This window comes from Aptenodytes forsteri, unplaced genomic scaffold (genome assembly GCF_000699145.1).
Source record: "Aptenodytes forsteri isolate BGI_AS27 unplaced genomic scaffold, ASM69914v1 Scaffold149, whole genome shotgun sequence".
NCBI classification, from domain to species: Eukaryota; Metazoa; Chordata; class Aves; order Sphenisciformes; family Spheniscidae; genus Aptenodytes; species Aptenodytes forsteri.
Genome location: NW_008795560.1, coordinates 865,025 through 886,861, shown reverse-complemented (window position 1 = coordinate 886,861; position 21,837 = coordinate 865,025). Strand labels below are relative to the sequence as shown.

General features: G+C 40.7%; 1 protein-coding gene across 2 annotated transcripts in view; it reads right to left on the bottom strand.

Annotated features, from left to right (window-relative positions):
• The window catches only part of EYA2 (EYA transcriptional coactivator and phosphatase 2), a 64,582-nt gene that overhangs the window by 30,572 nt on the left and 12,173 nt on the right, over positions 1–21,837 (bottom strand). For both annotated transcript variants that reach the window (XM_009282208.1, XM_019472828.1), the window contains exons 5-8: positions 6,945–7,012; positions 4,828–5,005; positions 3,074–3,201; positions 2,489–2,572 (exon numbers count right to left, since the gene is read on the bottom strand). In XM_009282208.1, coding sequence (XP_009280483.1) covers positions 2,489–2,572; positions 3,074–3,201; positions 4,828–5,005; positions 6,945–7,012 — 458 coding nt within the window. The remainder of the gene's footprint in view (positions 1–2,488; positions 2,573–3,073; positions 3,202–4,827; positions 5,006–6,944; positions 7,013–21,837) is intronic.

Here is a 21,837-nt window from a genome sequence, read left to right as displayed (position 1 = left end):
GTGCTATTCTTCAGCTTGATCAACTTTACAGACTAGTTCTTTGAGTGGCTGCACAGCAGCTCTACCAGTGCAACAGACAGGACGATACTGGGACATTAATGTTGGTCAGGGGAATGGTGAAGATCATATGAACTGACACTTTTTTCTGGAGGAAAACATACAGAACCAAGACCTCCATGTGTGAGATTTAATTCAAAGCATGTGCATGTCTAATTACAGGCACATGAATCTTTTATGATCAATTATGGACAACAATAAGAATTTTAGCCCTTGACACTTAATTTACTTTGAGATTAACACTTCCTACATTATTCAAGTAAGAGATTCTAAAACTCTATTAACCTCTGGCTCACTGCTTCACTTGTACTTGGATAATTCAGCTCACTTAAAACATTTTTGAATTGTGTTACTCTTTAACGGTTCCCAGGACAGCCTGAGTGTGCTGTATTTCCCTCTTGGTTTAAGGTCTGTTCCAAAGCCCACCAAAGCCTCTGGTTGTCTTTGGATCAAGCTGTTAGCCTATAATACTTTTATAACACTATCATTTCCCTTATAGGAAAGCCCTGAGGAATTTACTACTGATGAAACAAATGAAGAACTACGAAAAAAAATCCTTCTACAGAATTTTCTCAAAGAGCCTGTTGTAACTTAATAGAAAAGGTGATTCATTCATTCAAAAAAAAAAATACTCCTGTTTGTATCATTCTTTACATTTGTATAAAGGAAACAGCCAACAGAAGTTTGTCATTTTGTACCTTTAAAGGCCTTCCAAAGCAGACAATCCCCCGAGTTTCCATTTTCCTGTTTTCCTCTCTCCCTAGTCCCTTTTGCACGCTGCTGCTCATGAGTACCCTGTCTTGGCCTAACTCTGCTCTCACAGCTGACAGGAACAGCTCGGCCACTGGTGAGCGCTTTTGATAAACCCTTTCTGGCTCCACTCCCTGATGCCACTTCATCCCCACATCAGCTGCTCAAGAGATGGCAGCTTCTGCCTTTGTGGCAGCCCATCAGCAAGAGCTCACAGGTACTGCGGTGACAGGGCTTCTCACCTCCACGGGTCCATCACACCCCTCGGTCCATCACCATCTGCCCCCATGCAGCAGATCCCAACCCCACACCCTCTAAACTTGTGCAGGAGGCAGCAGATGAAGGCATCTGCTTCAGAGGTTTTACACTAGGACAAAGTCAGCCCATTAAAGGAATTCTCCATATGCATACTGCAGCCCCTACCCAATGCTAAGCATGACCACATAGCAGATCTACGCAGCGTAAGTTTATGTTTCCTGATCCTGCCTAATTCTTTCTATTTTTTGCAGGCAGTAGGTTTGAGCTTACACATGTATACCTCAGACTGCCTTGTTCATTACGTTCTCTGGGAAAAGTAACCGCTTCAATTACCTTGTACAACATGGGTCTGAATAAATCTCTGCTTGGAAACACATGCTTGGTTTTCAGAGGGTGCTGTTAGAAGTGCTAGCAGCATTCCAAGTGTTGCAGTAGACTTCCACACCACAAACACCATTTTATATCCTTTACAAATGTGTACATCTAACAGTGAACAATAAATCTATCTTACTAATTACACATTCAGCTTGTTATAACCATCGTAAAACAAGTACAGCTGGGAAAGCCATGAAATGATGTCAAATCATATTTCTGCTTTCTAGAGAGAGGCAGGGTTATTTTCCAGTCTCCTGATGAAGCTGACTGTTCAAAGCCATGTGTGGAAACAGCTGCCAACTAGGTCATCCACCTTTAATTAGGTAATGATATTGTCTTTTTTCCTAACCATTTTACAGAACGTCAAACACTTTTATTCAAAATGACTTAAGTGTTTATCATAAAAAGCTGCCTTAGGAAGAAATTGGAGCACATGGTACTAAATCCAAGAGCCAGCGTTTTCTCCTTAGCAGCCAAGTTCAGGCTGTTCAGTCACCAAGAGAGTTACCTAAAAGATTGGAATTGCCTGCATTTCAAAGGGGTTATCTGAAGTATGGATAGCTAAAGATATGGTTCCTAAAACCCCTTAAAAATGTGAGCTTCAGCATCCACGTGGGAAGCAGAGCCAGTATTCTTCATGGCAACCTAGACTGACCAACACAAAATCTCTCTCAAAAAATTGTCTGAGATTCATAAGACAACACTGGTCTAACAAAAAAATGTGTTACCTCATTCAGGCTAGAGTTAATGCTGTCTGGCTGCTTGACAGGCTCTTTCTTGAAGCAGACATCGAAAGAATGTCCCGATGTCCTATCTAGCAGCAGCTGAACAATACAAGCTTTTGAAAAACAAGGGGCTACTTGCAACATGAAAGGGAGGTAAATTAAATTTTCACATGTTAGAAGGAAATACCACAGGACATATTTATACAAATGTGTCTGAATAAAATCAGCAGCATCTGTTTGAAAAGCTGTCTCATTAGCTGCCCCCACAGTTCCCGATGCAATTTGGCTGGACAAGCGGTAATGCTAAAAAAATTAAATTTTACCTTCCCATATCTGGATGCAAAGGTTCCCGTGAGTAAGGAGTGAAAAATAATTATCGTCTCATCCAAATCCCACACAAACACACGCTGTGATGACAGATGGGGTGGAAAAAAGAAATATAGTTACATATTAAGCAATTGCAAGAATTCGTTCAGTCAGGAAATATGTCCTGTTGGACTAGAGGCTTTTTAAGATCTCAAACCCATTTGGAGCACTGACTGTAGATGCTTTGTGAAAGCAGGCAAAATGAAACATCAGGAATTTTGGAACTACATGTGCTGGTCATCCCTAGAGTCTGCTCTCCTAACAACCACAGAAATCCCTGTTGCATGTCAAGTCAGGGGAACAAAACAGCAGACTTATAGAAAGCCCAAGGGAAAAAAAATGTACATATGAAGAATAGTTTGAGATGCTGATAATACAGAAATTGAGCAATTATTTTGACTACCCGTGTCTATAGGCTCCAGTTATATTACTGATTTTATTCTGGCTCTTACAACTCACTAGTCTGATGGTGGGATTTACTAATAGATGCAACTGTTTATCTTTGCTGGATTTACTAAGGGAATATAAATTAAAGTTATTACCTCAATCTCACTGTCAGCGGTAGGGGAAGGATCGTTGCTTCTTTTTGACCGGGCTCGTACCTTGCCATCTGACCCTCTATGATGTCTGTCTGTATCTATATCTTTTGCTGGTGTTGTTGAATATTCCCCTATTATGAAAAAAGAAATTCCATTGTAAACTTAAATTCTGCACCGTATCATTATAATTAAAGCATGAAACCTTTTAATGAAGAGCACCAGAAACAATGTGAAAACACCATCAGAAAAATCTTACTCTTTTCATGTCAATAGCTGACATTGTTAGAGAAATAACTTTTAACTCCTAAGATTTGTTAAAACAATTTCAAAAATCACCAAGACTGTACAGATAACATTTTAAAATGGACGTGTCACTTCAAAAACCTTACCACATTTTTCACTGAAAACAAATAGCTTTTTGAATTTTACTCCCTCCCTGCTTTTCAAGAGAGAAATTAGAAGGCAATGGAAAAGGAAACCAAGACCAATTCAACTTCTTAAAAAATTTTTTTTTTTTAAATTTGATGAATGCTCATGATTAAAACTGTACTTTTAACATCAACTTTTATTTAAAAATAATAGAACTAGCCTGTTTAGCCATATTCCATTTCACAGAGGATAGTATTTTAGAAATAACTGAAAAGAGACAAAGGTGAACTTCTCTTGTATAAAGTATCTGTATTGATTGGCTTGAGTTTCATAAATCTGTCCGGATTTCACTTACCTTACATTACAAATCCTTTTCAAACATATTTTTCTTTTCACCTTGCTAAGTTGTGGCCTCTCCAGCTTCCTAGAATAACCATATTCTTCTTCAGAGAAGCTTGAATTGTGCCTAACAAGCCTTTTTGAAATCACCCTTTCTCAAAAAGGCTGAGATAAGATCTAAGGAACAGAAAATCCTCCAACTGCTTTTAGAGCAATCTGTGATCACTTCTTTTTAAAAACCAATATTAGTTTATTTTTCTTTTAGAGCAACCACAGATGTTCAGATTTGTTTCATAAGTCAGCAGACCTACAATGGGCGTATACTGTGATCATCCACAAATTATGTGGCGTTTTATACAAACGTTATTGCATGCCAATGAAAACTTTAGTAGGGAAGTGATATCTGAAGATTGTACTTAAACAGAACATTGGAGGATCATAATCCGTCAGTAATTCCATAAACCATTTAAGCTTTGAGACTTTAAAAATTAAGCACTCAAAGAGAGGCCACAAATTTTGAAGCCTTTTTGCATGGAATTCATCTTGAACTTTCAACTTAGATAGTTTGTACTATTTTTTAGAGGGACTTTCTCTTGATGTACTTATTTATGAATGCATATATTACATGTTGTTGTAAGAGGTGAACATAAACCTTGACAGAGACATGGGCTAAAAAGTCATCAGACAATCAGGAAACTCTGGGGCTTTTTCAGAGCATGGCTGTTTGTTTTGATCTCATTGCTACCCACGTAAGCCCTCAATACTGATCTGGGTTTTGTATGTAATTGTTTTATCTTTCTGTACTAGCTTTAGAGGAGATCAAACCTCGCATACTCAGGAAAATGACACAGGATGGTTTTAGAGAGCTTGGATGTTCTAATCTCTTCCCAAAACCCTGTGTTGCACCATGTAAGCAGAACTGTTAAGTGCTAGGAAATCTGATTTATCCATGTAAATATATGTATTTTAAAAAATTCCAGCAAGGTTATAGTGTTTATGTCTACAGGTGGCTGAGGCTGCCAAACTGAAAGCAGAAGAGATGCACCTACCAGACAGCGATTCTGTGCTCTGACTGGTGATATTGTGAGAAGACTCCTGCAGAGAATAAGTGGAGGTTGGGATGGCCGAGGGGCTGATGCTGTTTGTAGACACGTATGGAGAGTTGTAGGAGGAGCTGTAATACTGCGGGTACTGGCTTTGAGGAAAGCTTGGATATGATGAATATTCCTTTGAGGAAAAAAGAAACATCTAACTTCTGTGTATATGGTTTTATCTTCTAAATGAGGAGGCATCACAAAGGCAGTGTTATCTACAAATGCAGCAAGTCATGGCTCAGGAATATTTCACTAAAGAACCACGTTTCATTCACTTACGAAATTACATTTCTGCTTCTCCCAAATATACTCCTATTTTATTAGGATCAAATAATCAACAAGAGGTCAGAAATCAGGCGAATTCTGCTTTCTCTACAGGATTTTAGTTATCAGCGCTGACACATTTTGTATTACAGGGTTCAACAATTTTATACAGGAGTAAAGTAGGGTGGCTTTTTGAAAAGGGCCGTGATGGAACACAGAGTGTCTGTGAACAACAAATACCTGAGAAACTAGAAGAACAGAATGAATAATTGGGCGAGGGAAGGAGCAAAACAGGCTGCATTTTCCCATGATCAGCTGTTAGAATAGGTTACAAAAACAATTGTTTTGCAGAAACATTCACAGTTGAGACTGTCCAACTATCTCAGCAAGAATTAAACTCCTGAGTGATCTTCCCTACCTACAGAAAAATGAACTAAAAATACGAGGTGCAAGTGACCTTGGGGAGCTGAGGTATCACAAAACCCTTTGTCTTGATTTTAAGGCTCCTAAACAAACTTCATACCATTATCCCCATATGTTCTTTTTTTTTTTGTGAGAAGCAGGACACTGGAGTAAATTAGAAAACTTCTCTCTGGACAATTAAAACATAAAAGTTTTAATTTGTTTCTTTTCATTTTAATTGCAACTCCTGCTCTTGTCCACCTATTTGCTTTTCCAGATAGAGAACTGTATTCATGCTCTGGGGATTGTCTTTCAGCAAAAGGTGTTTATTTCCTCAGAAATGCTAATTAGTCTCTGGTATTAAGTAAAACTAAATAACGAATAGTCTTTAGAAAGACTAAAAGCACTTTCCTCCTTAACTGCTTACATTTTTTTCTGCTTACACAGCTATTTCATTAACTTTCAGTCACCAGGGAGCTCTCAAGAATAAAGACCCAAGTTGTCATAAGAATTAAACTGAAAAAGAAATGAGAGAATTTCATTGTTTTCTCTTGAAGAGTATCACAAAATAATGAAAACGGCCCAATTGTTTTCCCCCTTTTTAGGTAACCTTCAAACTTCAATCAAATGCATTTCCATCAGCATTTACTGACCATGTTTTTAGCCAAAACTGAAGTAATAAAGAAATAGTCCACTGTTGTCATTAAAATTACAAGTCAACAATCACCTTACAAACAAGGAATTGAAATTATTGGCCAACTGAAACACATCTTCTGGGACAGTGTACTCATTTGTTTGGTCCAATCAAGAAAAGCCATTTGCTACTGAAAAACATCTGTCTTGTGTATATATGCATGCTGTTTATTTATACACACACATTTATCAAGGTATCTGAAGCATGAAGCCCACAGACAGGTGTATTCTTAAAGAAGGAAGAGCACAGACAGCTCAGATGGCTCAATATTCATCAGGGCCTGCCAACTCCTCTTTCAAGTTTTTCATATTTATTACACAGTGCCAAGACAGCAGACGACAGGATCCTAGAAGTGGAGCTCTCTGTAGAGGATGGAAAACATATCTGAAAGTTGTAAGATGGCAGAGGAATGATGAAACTCTTGGCACTGCTACAGCAGCACGGCAGAGACTGCTGGGGCATCCTCCTCCTGCAAGGACTGCACTCTGTGCAAGCCTGTGTATCAATACACACATCTTAAAATTAATCAAGATACCTAGAAGTCCAGCAAATGGACAGGCCACAGGAGTAGAGCAAAACAGTGTTCAGCAAAACACATGGTAGTGCCTTCCTTAAATATATGTAAATACCAGAATAATCTCTCTTGACCTACCAATCTTGCAAGTGTTTAAAGTAAGTGACAAGGTTGCCAATAACAAATGCTGAACCATACCTGATGCACAGCACTGAATCCTGCAGAATTTGTCAGGCCATTGGCTCCCTGGTAAATCCCTGTTGTGCCTAAGGGAAAGAATATCACAGTCATAAAATACATCAGCAATCAAAGTAACAGGATATATTAATACAAGTAATTTCCAACAGGAAGTAAAGTACCTGCTCACTAGAAAAAAGTATATCACAGATCTTGACAAACATAGGCTGTAAAGATTTAGGACTGAGGTCTGCTTACTGAAAGGCATCCATAGACAACCATTACATACACTAAAACAAACAGTTATGGAGCTGGGAAACAAAGTTGGAAAACAAGGATTCAACTCAAATTTAAAACTCAGTTACTTCTTTTTCCAATAAGTAACAGAAGAGTATTTTTTATCATCTTCTCCTGTAGGAAAACTCCTCAGATTACGTATACAACCATACACACACTCTTTCATGCATAGGTGTCCTGGAATACATACACTAAAACAAACAGTTATGGAGCTGGGAAACAAAGTTGGAAAACAAGGATTCAACTCAAATTTAAAACTCAGTTACTTCTTTTTCCAATAAATAACAGAAGAGTATTTTTTATCATCTTCTCCTGTAGGAAAACTCCTCAGATTACGTATACAACCATACACACACTCTTTCATGCATAGGTATGTCCTGGAATCTGTCCTTATGGACCAGGTACCTGGGAATTTTTAGACAACTTTGAAAATTTGTTCCCTGGTGTTGATATCCCAAACATAAGAACAATATTGCTGAGATTTCTGGAACAGCAGGGAGCAAAAACATTGCTTCATCCTGGGATATTAGGAAGAGAAAGGATGGATAGGTGAGTTTACATGGTTCTGTCCCAAATAAAGCAGCTGATGTCCAGCCAGGCCTCCTTAGCTGGAGGAAGCATTACTGCAAAAATTTTATGGATGGAAAAGTAAAGGTTCAGAAAAGATCTACAGGGACAGTCCTCCTTTACCTCCCAACACGAAAGTAGTAGGAGAGCTGCAAGCTTCCCATCCCCTGGATCCTGTACCCCTGGCTAGTTCTAGCCTTGATTTAACTCCAGTCTATGCTGTTTTCTATTTCAAATTTTTCTATTTCACATGGGTGGAGAACTTCCTCTTGAGTTTGTGTGGTTTGATGAGAATCTACACCAAAAGTCTTCTTCCAGTGTTTGCAACAGTGCTTGCTCTAAGGGCTGGCTGTTCACGTACAAGAGGCAAAAGCTGGACTATGCCACATCCCATCCTAATGGAAGGCGACGGGCTCCAAAGAGCACTCAGACCCACTACTTCCACAGTGAAAGAGGTATGATTTTGGTGCTATGTAGCCACAGTGGGCTCTTGTCCGGCCTTCATTTTGTCACCTTGATGTACCATCAGACCAAGTCCTAACCAGGCACTCAGTTGTTTTTTTTCTTATCTGGTTTCTTACCATGTGAATGACTTTGAGCAGTGCTGTTTTAACCATACAACTCTCCGCATGTCTTCATGTAGCAACCCTTCTCCCAAGATCCACTTGCTTGTTTTTATTTTAAGACGCCAGATTAGCTAGGGAATGGACAGCTGAACAAACTCCACTCTGCCAAGTGCAGCTACAAAGCACATGCACTGAGAAATAAATCTCAAGCCAAAAACAAACAAGAGGGAGGGCTCTGCCCTCCAGAACTAATTTGCTGACGCATGTAGTCTTTAAGAAGAAAAGGGCAGAGAGGGGGAAAAGAGGGTGCAGGTGACTGCCGGGTGCCTGGAGGCCTGGGTCTCCCCAAGTGCCCTGCATATGCTGGCTGGGGAGCTGAGCCAGCGCAGGTGGGTTCCTGTGATGCCTCCTGGCATTCACCCCTCAGAGGCAACTCTGGGTGGATCAGTATCCAATACCTCCTCCTCCCCACAACCCATATGGGGACACTGCCCAGAGCAGCATCCCGAAGATGGCAACGCATTCAGCTATTGGCATTTCCCCACCTCCCGCCCACACTAGGCTTTGCTTTTCTGCAGTTTTTCAAAAAGTCACGAGTATGCAGCAGGATGAATATATTCCTGTGGTACCTAAGCATTTCTCACCACTGTGAAGGGGAGTAATAGAGCCCCAGCGCTTACAGGCAAAAACAACTTTCACAGAACACAAAACAGCTCTTGTACACCAGAGCTCAAAACAATACAGGGGGGAATTTTTGATCTTCCTAAACTGTCATTTAGAAACAATCCATCATCCTTTATTAAGGCTGTCAAGAGGGGGATGAGTTACCTCGAGGGACTCACGCTTTATGTGTAAATCGTGATGAGAACATATTTATTGCTGTGCTACCTGCACATGATACCATAGCTTCCTGGTTTCCAAACAATCAGAGAAAATTATAAAAAGAAGGAGAAATCTGCACAATTGGAATGAACTTGCTCTGATCTTTGCACCAGCTGTGCAAAGCAAGTGTGTCCATGCGCACACAAGGCGGGTATGTGAGCAGGGAGAAGAGGGTAGAAACGTAGGGGTGAGAGGATGGGGAATGACTCGTGTTCCATAGCTTCCCACAGTACATTGTGACTAGACTCTATGTGGTGGATTTTACACTGCGGTTTTGTAGAATTTATTTTTGCCTTTTTAGCTGAGCGACCCCAGGTCCAAGTTCAGGTGTCCCTACAGGCTGCTGTAGTCTCACTCCCTCCGCCCAGGGGACTTTCAAAAGGAAGGACTGTGGCACAGAGACAGAAACTAAACTTCCTGATTTTTTTACCTGCGTATTTAAGTACTTGTGAAAGTACTGAAGACTGGTATTTCCTATAATCTGAAGTTCAACAGGCCTGGGAACAGATTTTGGCAACTCAGATTTTTCACTTATTCTGGTCCCTGTCATTGTATCCTGACCAAGTAGGAGTAGCATTTGATCATAGTTTGTCTAAATTGAGATCAAACACAACTCTTTTTCTGCCCCTAAAGCATTGCATTCGGAGAATGCAACCCCCCGCCTCCTGGGGTATACCTTGAGAGCTGCTAAGCTCAGTGTCTCTTGGCAGCTCAGTATTGTTATAGCAGAATAGTTACAGATAAGGAGACTTGAGACAACCAACCAAAGCTACTAAAAACTTGGAATTTTTTCCCAGCTGAACAAGGATGAAAAGTGTGTGTGTGTGGGAGAATCAATTATCTACATGGAAAAGAAAGTTCTTAAAGATTCAGAAATATTTCATTTCAACATCAACCTTTGTCTTGGGGACTACCACTGTTTCATGGGGACTACTATAGCTTAGTCCCTGTTCCACTTCACAGGCTAGACTGGATAGACCACGTTTTCAATGATGCACAATCAGTTCAAACGGAAGGAAAACAAACAAGCACCGCAGGCAATGAAGACAAGGATAAACCCTCTCTCTTCATAAGCTGAGAACGAGGCCTGCTAGTTACAGTTTCTGTGAGCAGCCTTGTAGAATTCAGCAGTTCAGAACACATATCAGAACTGGCCCCAAATGTTTGCTTTTCCTCCCTAAGTTGTTGATAAGAAATAAACATTTCTGTAATAACATGAGTTCTGCCATGTGCAATTTCAGTTTTGCATCAGTAAATTTTACACTCAAGAAACACTGGAAAATTATCAACAGACCTTGCATACTGGAATTATCAATTTAGCCCTATTCCCCTAGAAATCATTTTTTTCTTGTAACATTCAGAGATAGACTGGAATGACATTAGAAAGCAGTGCTTATGTGGAATGGGGCACACCTAGGAAGCCTCTGGGTAAGCAATGTACACAAACGCCTGGCCCCCTCCCATTTCTGAGTGGATACTGCCCATTTCCACAGGACTTTTGCTTTCACATATATTGGCTTTTTTTCCTGACCTCTGAAGACAGTGCACTATCTCAAACTGCAGCTGATTTTACATTTGCAATACTGTAGATGTGCAAGCAAGTGATTTGTTTCCATCTATCTTGGCTACTCAGTGTCAAGCAATTGCATTCAAACCCCTACTTGCAAATCAGAAACAAGCCTAGGATCTCTCCCTTTGGATCTTCTCCATATGGAATATGGTTCACATCTGTGTTCAATCAAACCAGTTGCTAAATGTCACAATGCCCTCATTCACAGGTAGCTTAAAGAACATTTAGCTGGTAATAAAACAATCTGGACTCTAGAGAAGGATAGCTCTTCAGATGTATGGTACTGTAAATGTTCTTGTAAAGTATGTCTATCACAAACACACTTGCATGAAAAGGCACCGCATAAAAGGCGTGCATATGCCATATATATTCAGTGCCACGACTTTTCCTTGGTAAGTAGATGTGGCCCTTCTCTATATGAGTGTCCAAGGGCAACATGTATAGAGAAACTCTTTGTGAGCTGATTGATGGTATATTCCTATTCTCATACAGATGGATTTCATTTGTTGTTTTCCCCTCGTTCCCTTTTTAATTCACATATTTTAAAATCTATGCCATGGTCAATGATAATTTCAGTGGTGTGTGATGTGTGAGATCTGGACTGTGCTCCTGAAAAAACTTTCATGCCAGCTTCTCCTTCCTCTCAGTTTTTCCCTTTCTGTCTTTCAGTCACCGTAGTAACAGGCTGCATTTCTTCCCCTCCTTTCCAGGTAAGAGCAAGGAAAGAAAATAAGGGAATATTCATGGTTATTTTCAGTGTCTTCAGAACTAAGCTCTGACATTGCTAAAAAAGTTTTCTTTCAGCTTATAAATACACGGTATGACATAGGAATATTGGTGTCTTAGGGAGTTGTGATTACAGAGGCAGGATGGGCCTGTGGTATAGCTCAGATCAATACCACAGCAAGCTTTGAAAATCAGGTTTGTGCCCTTGCATTTGACAGGTCAGAGGGGCCCTGACATCAGGGAGGTGTTCTCCAAGTCTCCTGTATTGCTCAAAAGAGAATAAGCTGATGTATTTAGAAGAACAGATGGCTTCCACTTCCAATATTCAACGAAATACTCAACAATCAGAGGAGGAGATAGCCAGGTTCAACACAGGTGGACAGCAGGGCATTTATCACAGCTCTCTAGGTAGCCAGCAGCAATTGTGAGTCCATGAACACTAAAAAGATAGAACACTGGACTGAGATGAGGGTGTTCAGAGGGTGGCTACCATGGGCATTTCTGAGTATGCTTGAAATAGAACAACAAAGCTTAGATCCAAGCATTTCCTCTACCTTGTAGATGAATCGCACAGTGGTTCCAGGGAGAGTTCTCTCTAAGGAATATTTGATCACTTAGCACTAATAAAATAAATGCCTACAGGGTTCAGCTGAATTGCACAGTATTTTACAAGCTTGCATATAATGGCTTGTGTATTCTTACATCAGCAAGCTGTTTTCCTACAGGAAACAATGTTGACTGTGAGTGATGCAAGGAAAGGCCTTAGTCTAACTCCCAGCAGAGTGTGCATTACTCTATGCTACAAAGAACATCTGGCTGAAGACTTGCACGGTCATTCAGAAAGGTTCTTCGCAGTGCTTTAGCTCTCTGACAAGCTAATGTTTCCTGCAGTAAATATTGCCTTCTTCAAGCTGCTACTTTTTTAGTGAGAGGTTAAGCACTCATCAAAATTACCTCCCACCAGCTATACTCCACTGCCTTGTAAGGTTCCAAATCCTACAACATCTGCCTGCATTTATTGGGCAAGAAAACTCATAAAATGTTGCATGGCTGTCAGCTGTGGAGGTATTTCAATACTATCTGACCTGTTAAACGAGAAGAAAAACTCAACCCATATGTACTTTGCAGCGTATTGCTCAACTGTTTGCCATTAGGCATAATGAACCCTTCCCCAAAAATGGTCTTGTATTTCTGTCTGGAAGGGCTCAGACAGTATAGGGAAGAGCACACTATATTAACCTAGATGAAAAGCATGATTCTACAATGTTACAGCACTTGACATCAGCAGTGTCTATTAAAGGACATTGCTCCCAGAAGCATACGAACACCTCTTGCAGATAATACTTGCCGATACGCAACCCATTTAAAATATGTCCATTTGTCTCCCACTACAATCCCACTCAGTCCTGCTAGCCTGACCAGGTGTTTGAGGGCACTCTGAACAGTGATATAAAACACATTTTATAGTACAGTTTTTCTGAGACAAACTTCTTCCCCTGCTGCCTGCTTCTGGGAGTACTCAACCCACAGAGCCTCAAAGAGCTTTAACAAGTGATGACCAGAGCAGTTTTAAGGGCCTGGCTTTTACCATCCTTTTGAGCCTGGTCACCTGTATAGCTCAATCCAGCCCAACAATGGTGTTGAAAGTGCTGGGATGGTTTATATTTACTCTCAGGATTTGAACCATGGGAAAGCACTTAAATTTTATTCTATTTTGAGAAAGGGTTCCTTGTAACCACTCCTATCAAATGATGCTGCAGCTATAGAAGGAAATCACACTGGATTATCTTCAAAAACAAATCACAAGGAAATGTTTTGGGCCAAAAAGTGAACATCCTTACAACAATGATGTAGACTGTTTCTGTGCAATCCCTTGTTGAAAAAACGACCAGCAAAACTGACTTTATTTGTGTGACTCCGTGGTCACCAAAGATGAAAGAGTCCTCCAGCTGCAGTTTCATCCTGGACACAATCCTCCACTGACAGATAAGAAGACATGATAAAGGAAAGCTGGATTTGCCACCTCCTATGCTGTTTAGTCGCTAAGAGATTCCAGTTCCCAGGTCAGCATTAAAATCCAACTAGCCCTGTAACATTTGCTGTCATACAACTGGGGATAAAAATCTGGCCTGTGAGCACAGCAACACGTTTAGCAATTCCCTTTCCCTTGAACAAGGTGAACCTCTAAATACCAATGGAAAAGAAAAGAGCGATCTGGGCAGCGTGTCTCCGCTCTTTGATCCATCACTTAGGATCATGGTAACTCTCTACTGAACATTCTAGAGCCAGGCATTTGCCCAAGGCTCTTCCAGCCCCTCTATGCACTGCTTCAGTACTGTGGTGCCTCCAGGAAAAAAACCACAGAGGCCAACAGTGAGAAAAGTATAAGAAACAGGACAAAAGCAGAGTGATCTTTGCCCTAGTATTGCGTTGTCAGCTTCAATTAATCTTCCAGTTACAGACTTTCTAAGCCAAGTTTATATCCTCCTCTTTTTATCTTTAGTAACTGTCAATGGACTCTTTTTCACACAGTGCAGGTATTCTTGGAGTTCTAGAGGTCACAGCATTGTAGTGCAGAAGTTTCAGTGTTTAAACCCTGCCAGTATAAATAGAAAGTGCATCCAAATTACATATAAAAAAGCCCATGCAAGAGCGTTATCCAATGCCAGCACAGCAGTTAAGAAACTCCTGAGCTGCACAGCCTGTGCTAACTGAAGCAGGGTCAGACCTTATTTGTCCACAAACATCAGTCTTTGATCGTATGACTGCATTCTATTTTTTCCACCAGAGCATTACCTCACACAGTGCCTGGAAATGAGATACAACAGAAAGCAGTACAAATACTGCACCAGCATCATGAATCTCATGTTTCCTAACTTTCAAGTGCTTGACTATGCAGGTATGATGTTTCTTGAGACAGATTTTTTTATATGTAATTTTACACTAGCTCTTCTATTGCCTTCTAGATATTTTCAAGAAAACATTATTAGGTATACTGAATCAATTATTCAGTGAAGCTTCTATAACATTTTAGCATATTCTATGCCAACTGCCCTATAAGCTGAATAATCAAGGCCAAGTTCATAATTTCCCAAGCTGTTACCATCCTATGCCTTTTTTTTTTTAACATCCTACAAAAGTGATGAAAATAAAATCCACAAACAGAAGTCTCTGTGACATCCAAACATCTCTGTGACTGTTTTCTGTGCTGATTTTGTTCATTAATGCATGTTTTGAGTATTCTATCTGACCTCCACAAATGCTCCCAAGATAGTCAAGCAGCAGGTTAGGGAAACATCACTCCTTTCTTCCTGTTGGCTCCCACTTCCTCCTCACACCACACACAAACTGCATTTTCTTTATCCAGTCCCTTCACTATTGCCCCCCTACCTTATTGCTTCTCTCTCATTCATGACTGTCATGCCTGCTTCCATCTCCCTGATACCCTCCTCTGCCAGCCTGATGACAGACAGTCAAACAAAACTCTCAAGCTTCCTCCCACCACAGTACTCTTCACACTGAGGAAAGAGTTCCTCTTAAATATTTGCAAAACTGATGTTTCAAAATACTCATTTTCTGCAACTCCTCCAAAACTTCTGACACTGGGTAGGAGGCCAAGATGCTTATGTTACTGCTTCTAATGCAGATTAGTAGTATTATTCTTCCTTTATACTTTTCCTCTTTATCTACCCTAATCCACAAGCAAGGCTAATAGTTGCAGCGATGATGTACAAACAGCATCACCACCATCACCGGCAGCACTCATGCATTTCGTTTCAGTGTGAACACCCAGCCAGCCAGCTAGACTTTATGGATATCAGGTCTGACCTTTTGTACAGGACAACCACAGAATTTTATCCAACACTTCCTGCAGTGAACCAATGACTTGTCTTACACTCAAACATACCCTTCTAAAACTACCTGTAGTAGTTCTCAAGCACAGAGATTTGGACAGACACTGAAACGTAGGAAACAAGCTAGAAGAATGAAGCCTCATGAAGAGCAAAGCCAGCTCTTCACAGCAGGCAGCTGGGTGTGGGCAGAGCCCTCCTCCACACATCCCTCTGGTGAAACCTCCTCTTGAGCACCTCAGCAGATGCGAGATACCTCCAAAGTAAATGCTCTGTCTCAGAGAAGATTCCTGTTTTTGGCTGTACCACCATCATCTCTACAGTTAATATCATTTTGCCATTACTTCTGAGTTTCCATGGGTGCTATTCAGCCATGAGAACCTGTGTCTCCACACAAGCTTTAAGCCTTACCACAAACCCTGGTGTTCCTCAGGGACAAAGTCATTGACAATAAACCCTTGATGAGCCCGGACAGAGCAGAAGTTACAAATGATTTGCCAGCCCATTTCTCTCTTGCAAACACACATTTGCTCCCCTAGCTTCGGGACCATCCACCCTGGTGTCTACTCCTTCCAATAGCATATCCTCTTCCCAACTCCCTCCTTGTTTAATAATGACCAAGGAATGAGTTCTGAACGGAACCTCAAAAAAGCAGTAAATGGGAAAAGTTAGAGCAGGGCTTTCTCCTTGGGTAGCAGTAGCACAGAACCTTGCAGCTTACGGTGCATCACTGTCAACACCTTTGCCTCTCCCCTTGACTTCCCTCTCCTGTAAGATAGCTCATTTTAAAACAAAGTAAATGTAGCATGGTCAGCCCCTGGTGTTTAAAAATCTTTGAAAGGGAGACTGTGCTGTTATTCTGAGGAACCTTGTATTTACACTGTAAAAAGTGAGGTCTGACCCCTCCTGAAGAGAGGCCTCTCCCTGCTGAACTCACCACAGAGTGAAGCACAGCTTTGCTGCCACAGTTTTAGACTGCAGCTAATGCAAACCAGCTGTGAAGCAGAAGCTTTTGAAAGAGACTACTCATTTTCTACTAAGGTTTTAATTTTATGAATCTAAGGCATCTGAGTGACAGTTTGCTGAGAACATGCTCTCGCTCTCCCTTATTTTCTGGGACTTCAGATAGATTCACTATCTGTATGCAGGAGTGTGATCCACATTTCTCAAGTGTAGATTGAAATTTCCCCTTCTCACACATTTCATCACTAAGTACTTAAAGAATCCAGCTTAAAATTAAACATGCCACTTCCTTTGCAAAATTCATGCATGCAGAGCTAACTATTCATGCCAAATAGGTATTTATGGGCTCATATTAAATATGTAACACACAACTGCAAGAAATTCAGGCATCTCAGAAAAAAAATTGTCTAGATTATCCAGATATTAACAAGAGCCAAAATGTTGCCAGCATAAGAAAACATTTCAATTGATTAAATATTGAGATTTTACTTGGTCTCAGGCCAGGAGAACAATTCATAAGCAATTCATTCCACAAACATAAGCAACATATATAATTAGTCCATTTCAAATCAGCGTTGCACAAAAGAAATGCCGCTTTCTATTCATTCATTATTTGACAGCTGATCAGAATGGACTCTACAAAGAAAACAAATGCTCAGCAGTAGCAAAGAATTTCACTGCATAGGTCTTTAGCCCCAAATTTATGTCTGTACTGAACTCAATACTGCTTTGCAATTCCTTGGCAAAGGAAAGTTATCCTTGTTACATAACTGAATTTTCCTTTGTAATGTAAAAAGTATTTTGTGGGTAGATGGATTTGGATATTAAAAAAAGAAAAAGTGGTCAAATCTTCTGCCCGACGACAGTATCCGCAGTGGTCTTTGGCCACAGTTTTAACTGTTGTGCAACTTCATAGTTTCATACCAGCTGTCATTTTAGCAATAATAACTGAAGAGCAAGGCATTGTCTAGGAATTAATGACAAGCTTAGAAGAGATGGCCTGATGTACAATAAAGGGGTAACACATGCTCATGCAACCACAGGAAATGCTCTATAAGCTGGCTGCTATTGCGCTCTCTGCATAGCTGATGGTTTTCCATGTTAGCTAATGTGCTGGCAGAGTTTTCTCTTTGTATTTTACATTGCTCATTAAATGATAAGTTTCTTATATTCCAAAGATTTCTCCCCCGCAACAACAAGCAGTTTCCTCAATTGCCAGTTAAGATGGTAAGCTCTTTGGGGCAGAAGTTGAATATAATCTTTGTGTCTTATGTTCAGTTTCTATTACTGAATAGTAATTTTACCAAATGTCTGAGCAAATCACTGAACTGCTAAATTGTCAGAAAATGTAAACTTAGAAAAATATGTTCTAAAAAGCACAATATACTTCTAATATCTAGCCTAGGATGTTGTTTGGGGATTTGGTGCTGTAATTGTACGCTTACATGAGGATTAAGAAATGGCATGGACCTTGAAGCATTGGTAAAGAAATGTTTACCATTACAAATTTATCACTTTAAAGACACAAATCTAACGTAAGCTGTATCGCCCTCTTCCAATTCATGTCGTTAAATATGAGTGGCACCCCCAGAGTGGTCACACGCATATTTCAGGTATCTTCACTCATTATGAAAAGATTGGTCACACGCATATTTCAGATATCTTCACTTCATTATGAAACAAATTAATTTTGTAAATACAATAATGACATGAAACAACACTGTATACAGCACTGGTTAAAAAGAGAAAAAAGTCACTCCTTCGGAGTAAATAAGTGAAAAGCAGATTTCAGTCTATTTGAATGTTACTCAGACTCTGATGATATACTATCATATCCACTGTTACATGGCAATTAAAATCATTATTTCAACCTATAGTACCTTTGTGATATAATTTCATGCCATTTTTATGAGCTATGGAACTTGCCAATCTCATCTTTTATATTTATGTATGTGTGTGACATACTGCATTAGCTATTTGGCTTATAAACACTTCCACATTTAATTTATTTTCATGCCAGGGAAGCATAAAAATAGATTTCCCCTTCTGGCTGGCTGTAAAATAGGGGTTTTTTTTCTTTACATTCTTCATGACCAAAAGTATGTTCTATCCTCATTTCTGCTTTTTAGCGGGTTCTGTTCTTGCTCAAGAGCCAGGATACAGTTGATAATTGGAATTAGAGATGAAAAGCTGAATACTACTCCATTGCACCTGCACCACCTGTGTTTGTAATGAAAACGAACAGACTTGAGAGCAGAATTTGGCTTCAGAAGTACCATGTTACTGACAACAGCCATCAGGGAGGTGAGGCTGCAACCCAACACATGTATCCCAGCCAGAGTTAGTGCTGGTACCAAAGAAACATGAGAGCAAACAAACCAGCACCAACTACGTTGGCACTTACTGAAGGAGAACATTCGTACTAGAGCCCTGTGAGACAAAGTACTTGTCACCCAAGAGGTCACTTATTCCTTGGTGATTAATGTAACACACCTACGATGGGTGCACTATTTGCTGGCTGGACCATGTAACTCATAAATGAGGGGACAGTGAGGAGGAATCACATAGGCTGCACAGTCTGCTCAAGATTCACAGTCTGACCACCCATGCCCGCCTGCAGACTTCATTACGTTGCCCTGGGAGCTGGTTCTCAATGGAGGCAAACAATACCAAAGTTATTTCACTTGTGTACTTGAGCTATTACCATTTTACAATACTTGCAGAGCTTAGCTTAAGAAAATATTTTTTTCCTCACACCTTAAAACACAAAACTGAGCAGCACACACTCCTGGAGATACCTTTCCTTGCTGACCCCCTGCAAGTCACCCTCTTGAAGATCTCTCTCTCAACATGATGCAATAAACATTTTGTCCTCGAAGTAGGGGTTAAGAGCTTGACTCAAAGTCCCCCTGAAATTTGATTTTATAAAAATATGTAAATAAAAATTTGCCCTTTTCAGCTGGTTTAGCCCATCACCCAGAGTCCCCACCTGGGTCAGCAACAGGGTGACCAAAAGGACTGATGTGAACTCAGCAAAAGTCTCAATGGTCCTGGAGCTCGGTGGCACTGAGAGTTGCTTGCTTGCATTAGGGAGAGGAGCAATCACCTCCCCACCCCCAAGTGCTGTGGCGTGGGAAAGCACTGAGCACACATTCCTCGGTAGCACTCAGCACAGGAAGGCTCCTGGCTTCTCACTCAAACCTTTCACTAGCACTCAGCAAGGTAAATAAACCGTACGGTCAGGAAGCTTCAGACTGTTCCTCTCATGAGCAAAGAGAAGGGTGGAAATATTTGTTTACAACAGGAAGACACATTTACTCCTGCTCCCTTTGCCTTGGAGTAAGCACCTGCCACTTGCAGAAACTGTTTTTCTCTGTTTTCTTTTGCATTAAAGGCTTAGTGAGCTGGCTGAAATGATCTTCCTGGCATAAAAATCTGAAAAGAAGTGATTTCACCTAGTACCACAGCATTGCCTGAGGGAACATTATCTGAAAGCACTTTGGGCATATTCATGCTCATACACATATGCATGAAGTTCCTCTCAGCCTGTTTTGGTACAACACATGGTTGTGTCACTATTGTTTGCAAGTATAACATTTTCAAGTGCTGATGCACAAAATTTGCTTGTCTAAACCTCTTGATTGAACAAAGGGGCCATCTTAAAAACTTCAGTCCCAAGTGAGTCAAGAGTTTGTTTCTCAAACAGCTCAGATTCTTCTAAGCTAACACAAAGCACATGTGGAAGCTGTGTTCTGGGGAAACAAAAAACAACAGAAACCTAGACAGGAATACACCAATCTTCCAAAGCAGCAAAAGAAAATGCCAGTACTCTGTCAATAGTGGTGTTACAGCCATCAGAATCTAATCATACAGCAGTTAGTGAGGAGGCAGCATGGCTGCTACTGCTCTGGGAGCGCACAGATCCGGCACTTCCGCCTATCGATGAAGCTGTGACGCTCCAGTACCTACAACTGCTGGTAACTGCAAGCTACAGTTTTGCTATAAAGAGGGGACTTCCACTGCTGACAGTGTAACACAATCTCAAGACACGATTGATACATTCAAGGAGCAAAATAGAAGCCAAGAACTGAACTCCTGTTAGGAGTAGGACAGATGAAGCTTGTAGGAGTCAAGGTGACCCAAAAAAACCATATGCTGTTTTTTTTTTTATTTTTTTGTGCCACATTCAACCCAGGTGTCTCCAGCATGTCCCATGAGGGATTCAAGCCACAAAAACCACCTTAGCATTAGAGATACGTGCTCTGAGAAAACTAGCACGTGAAGTCTCAGCAGGGGGTCACCTCAGTCTTCAGCTTTCTTAAATAGTTTCTAGAATAAAATGGGTTTTACCTTGTTTCCCAGTTTTCATAACTGTTTAGGATCTTATTTGCTCTCAGACATAAAATCGAAGTGGATGTGTCTGTCCACCTTTCACATTCAAGGTTGAGAAGAATTGAGAGAATTGACAGAGACAGTTTTTCAAGGGAGATAGCTAAGTGTAATGACACAAAAGGGCATTTTGCCTAGAGTTTTTTAAAAAGACCCCCAACAATATCACAAAGCAAAATGAGAGCCTTATCTCTCTCCCCTTCCATGGCTTCTACAAGAACTGGGAAAGCCATGCAATTCCTCTTTGGTTTTCCAACCCTTGGAAAATCTCTGAGGGAAGGACAAGCCAGGGCAGAGCTTTATCCTTGTGCGCATTCGCCTTCCCTCCAGCCAAGTCACTCCCCTTGGAGTGACTTTTTTCCTCCACTGAAACAGTCTCTCAGAGAGCTCATGTGCATGTGGTACAGACAGACTAGCACTGCTGCCAGGAGAGCTGCTGCAGTTGCACCTGAGCTGCTTTTAAACTAGTGAGTCTGGATATGTATAGCTACACCAGGAAAGGGTGCAGCACATTTAGCCTGCATGGCTGATAGGCTTCCTGATTCTTCCTGTTCACCAGCACATGAATTGAGTAATTTTAAACTACTTGAGGTATGTTCCTTTGTGCTACTGTCACATCTTTGACAGTAATGAAGATATTTGCTAAGAAACAGCAAGAATATTTACATTTAGATCTCTTGGAAATGTTTTTTAAACGCTTGGCTCAGTTCATGCACTAATCACAATTCATGCTTAATGCAAGCCACTTTCAAATGCAGGTGTGCTGAGGTTTAGCAGAAGACAAAATCTTTATTTTTTACTAGTCAAGTTGACGAATACAGAGAAATTGTCTGAGCAGCCATGGATCAGGTTAGGAAAGCTAAAGCCCTGATAGAATTAAATCTGGCCAGGGACATCAAGGGCAACAAGAAAAGCTTCTATAGGTACGTCGGGGATAAAAGGAAGACAAGGGAAAACATGGGCCCTCTCCGGAACAAAATGGGAGACCTGGTTACCCGGGATACAGAGAAGGTGGAAGTACTGAATGATTTTTTTGCCTCTGCCCGATGAGATCCATCCGCGGGTCCTGAAGGAACTGGCGGATGAAGTTGCTAAGCCACTAC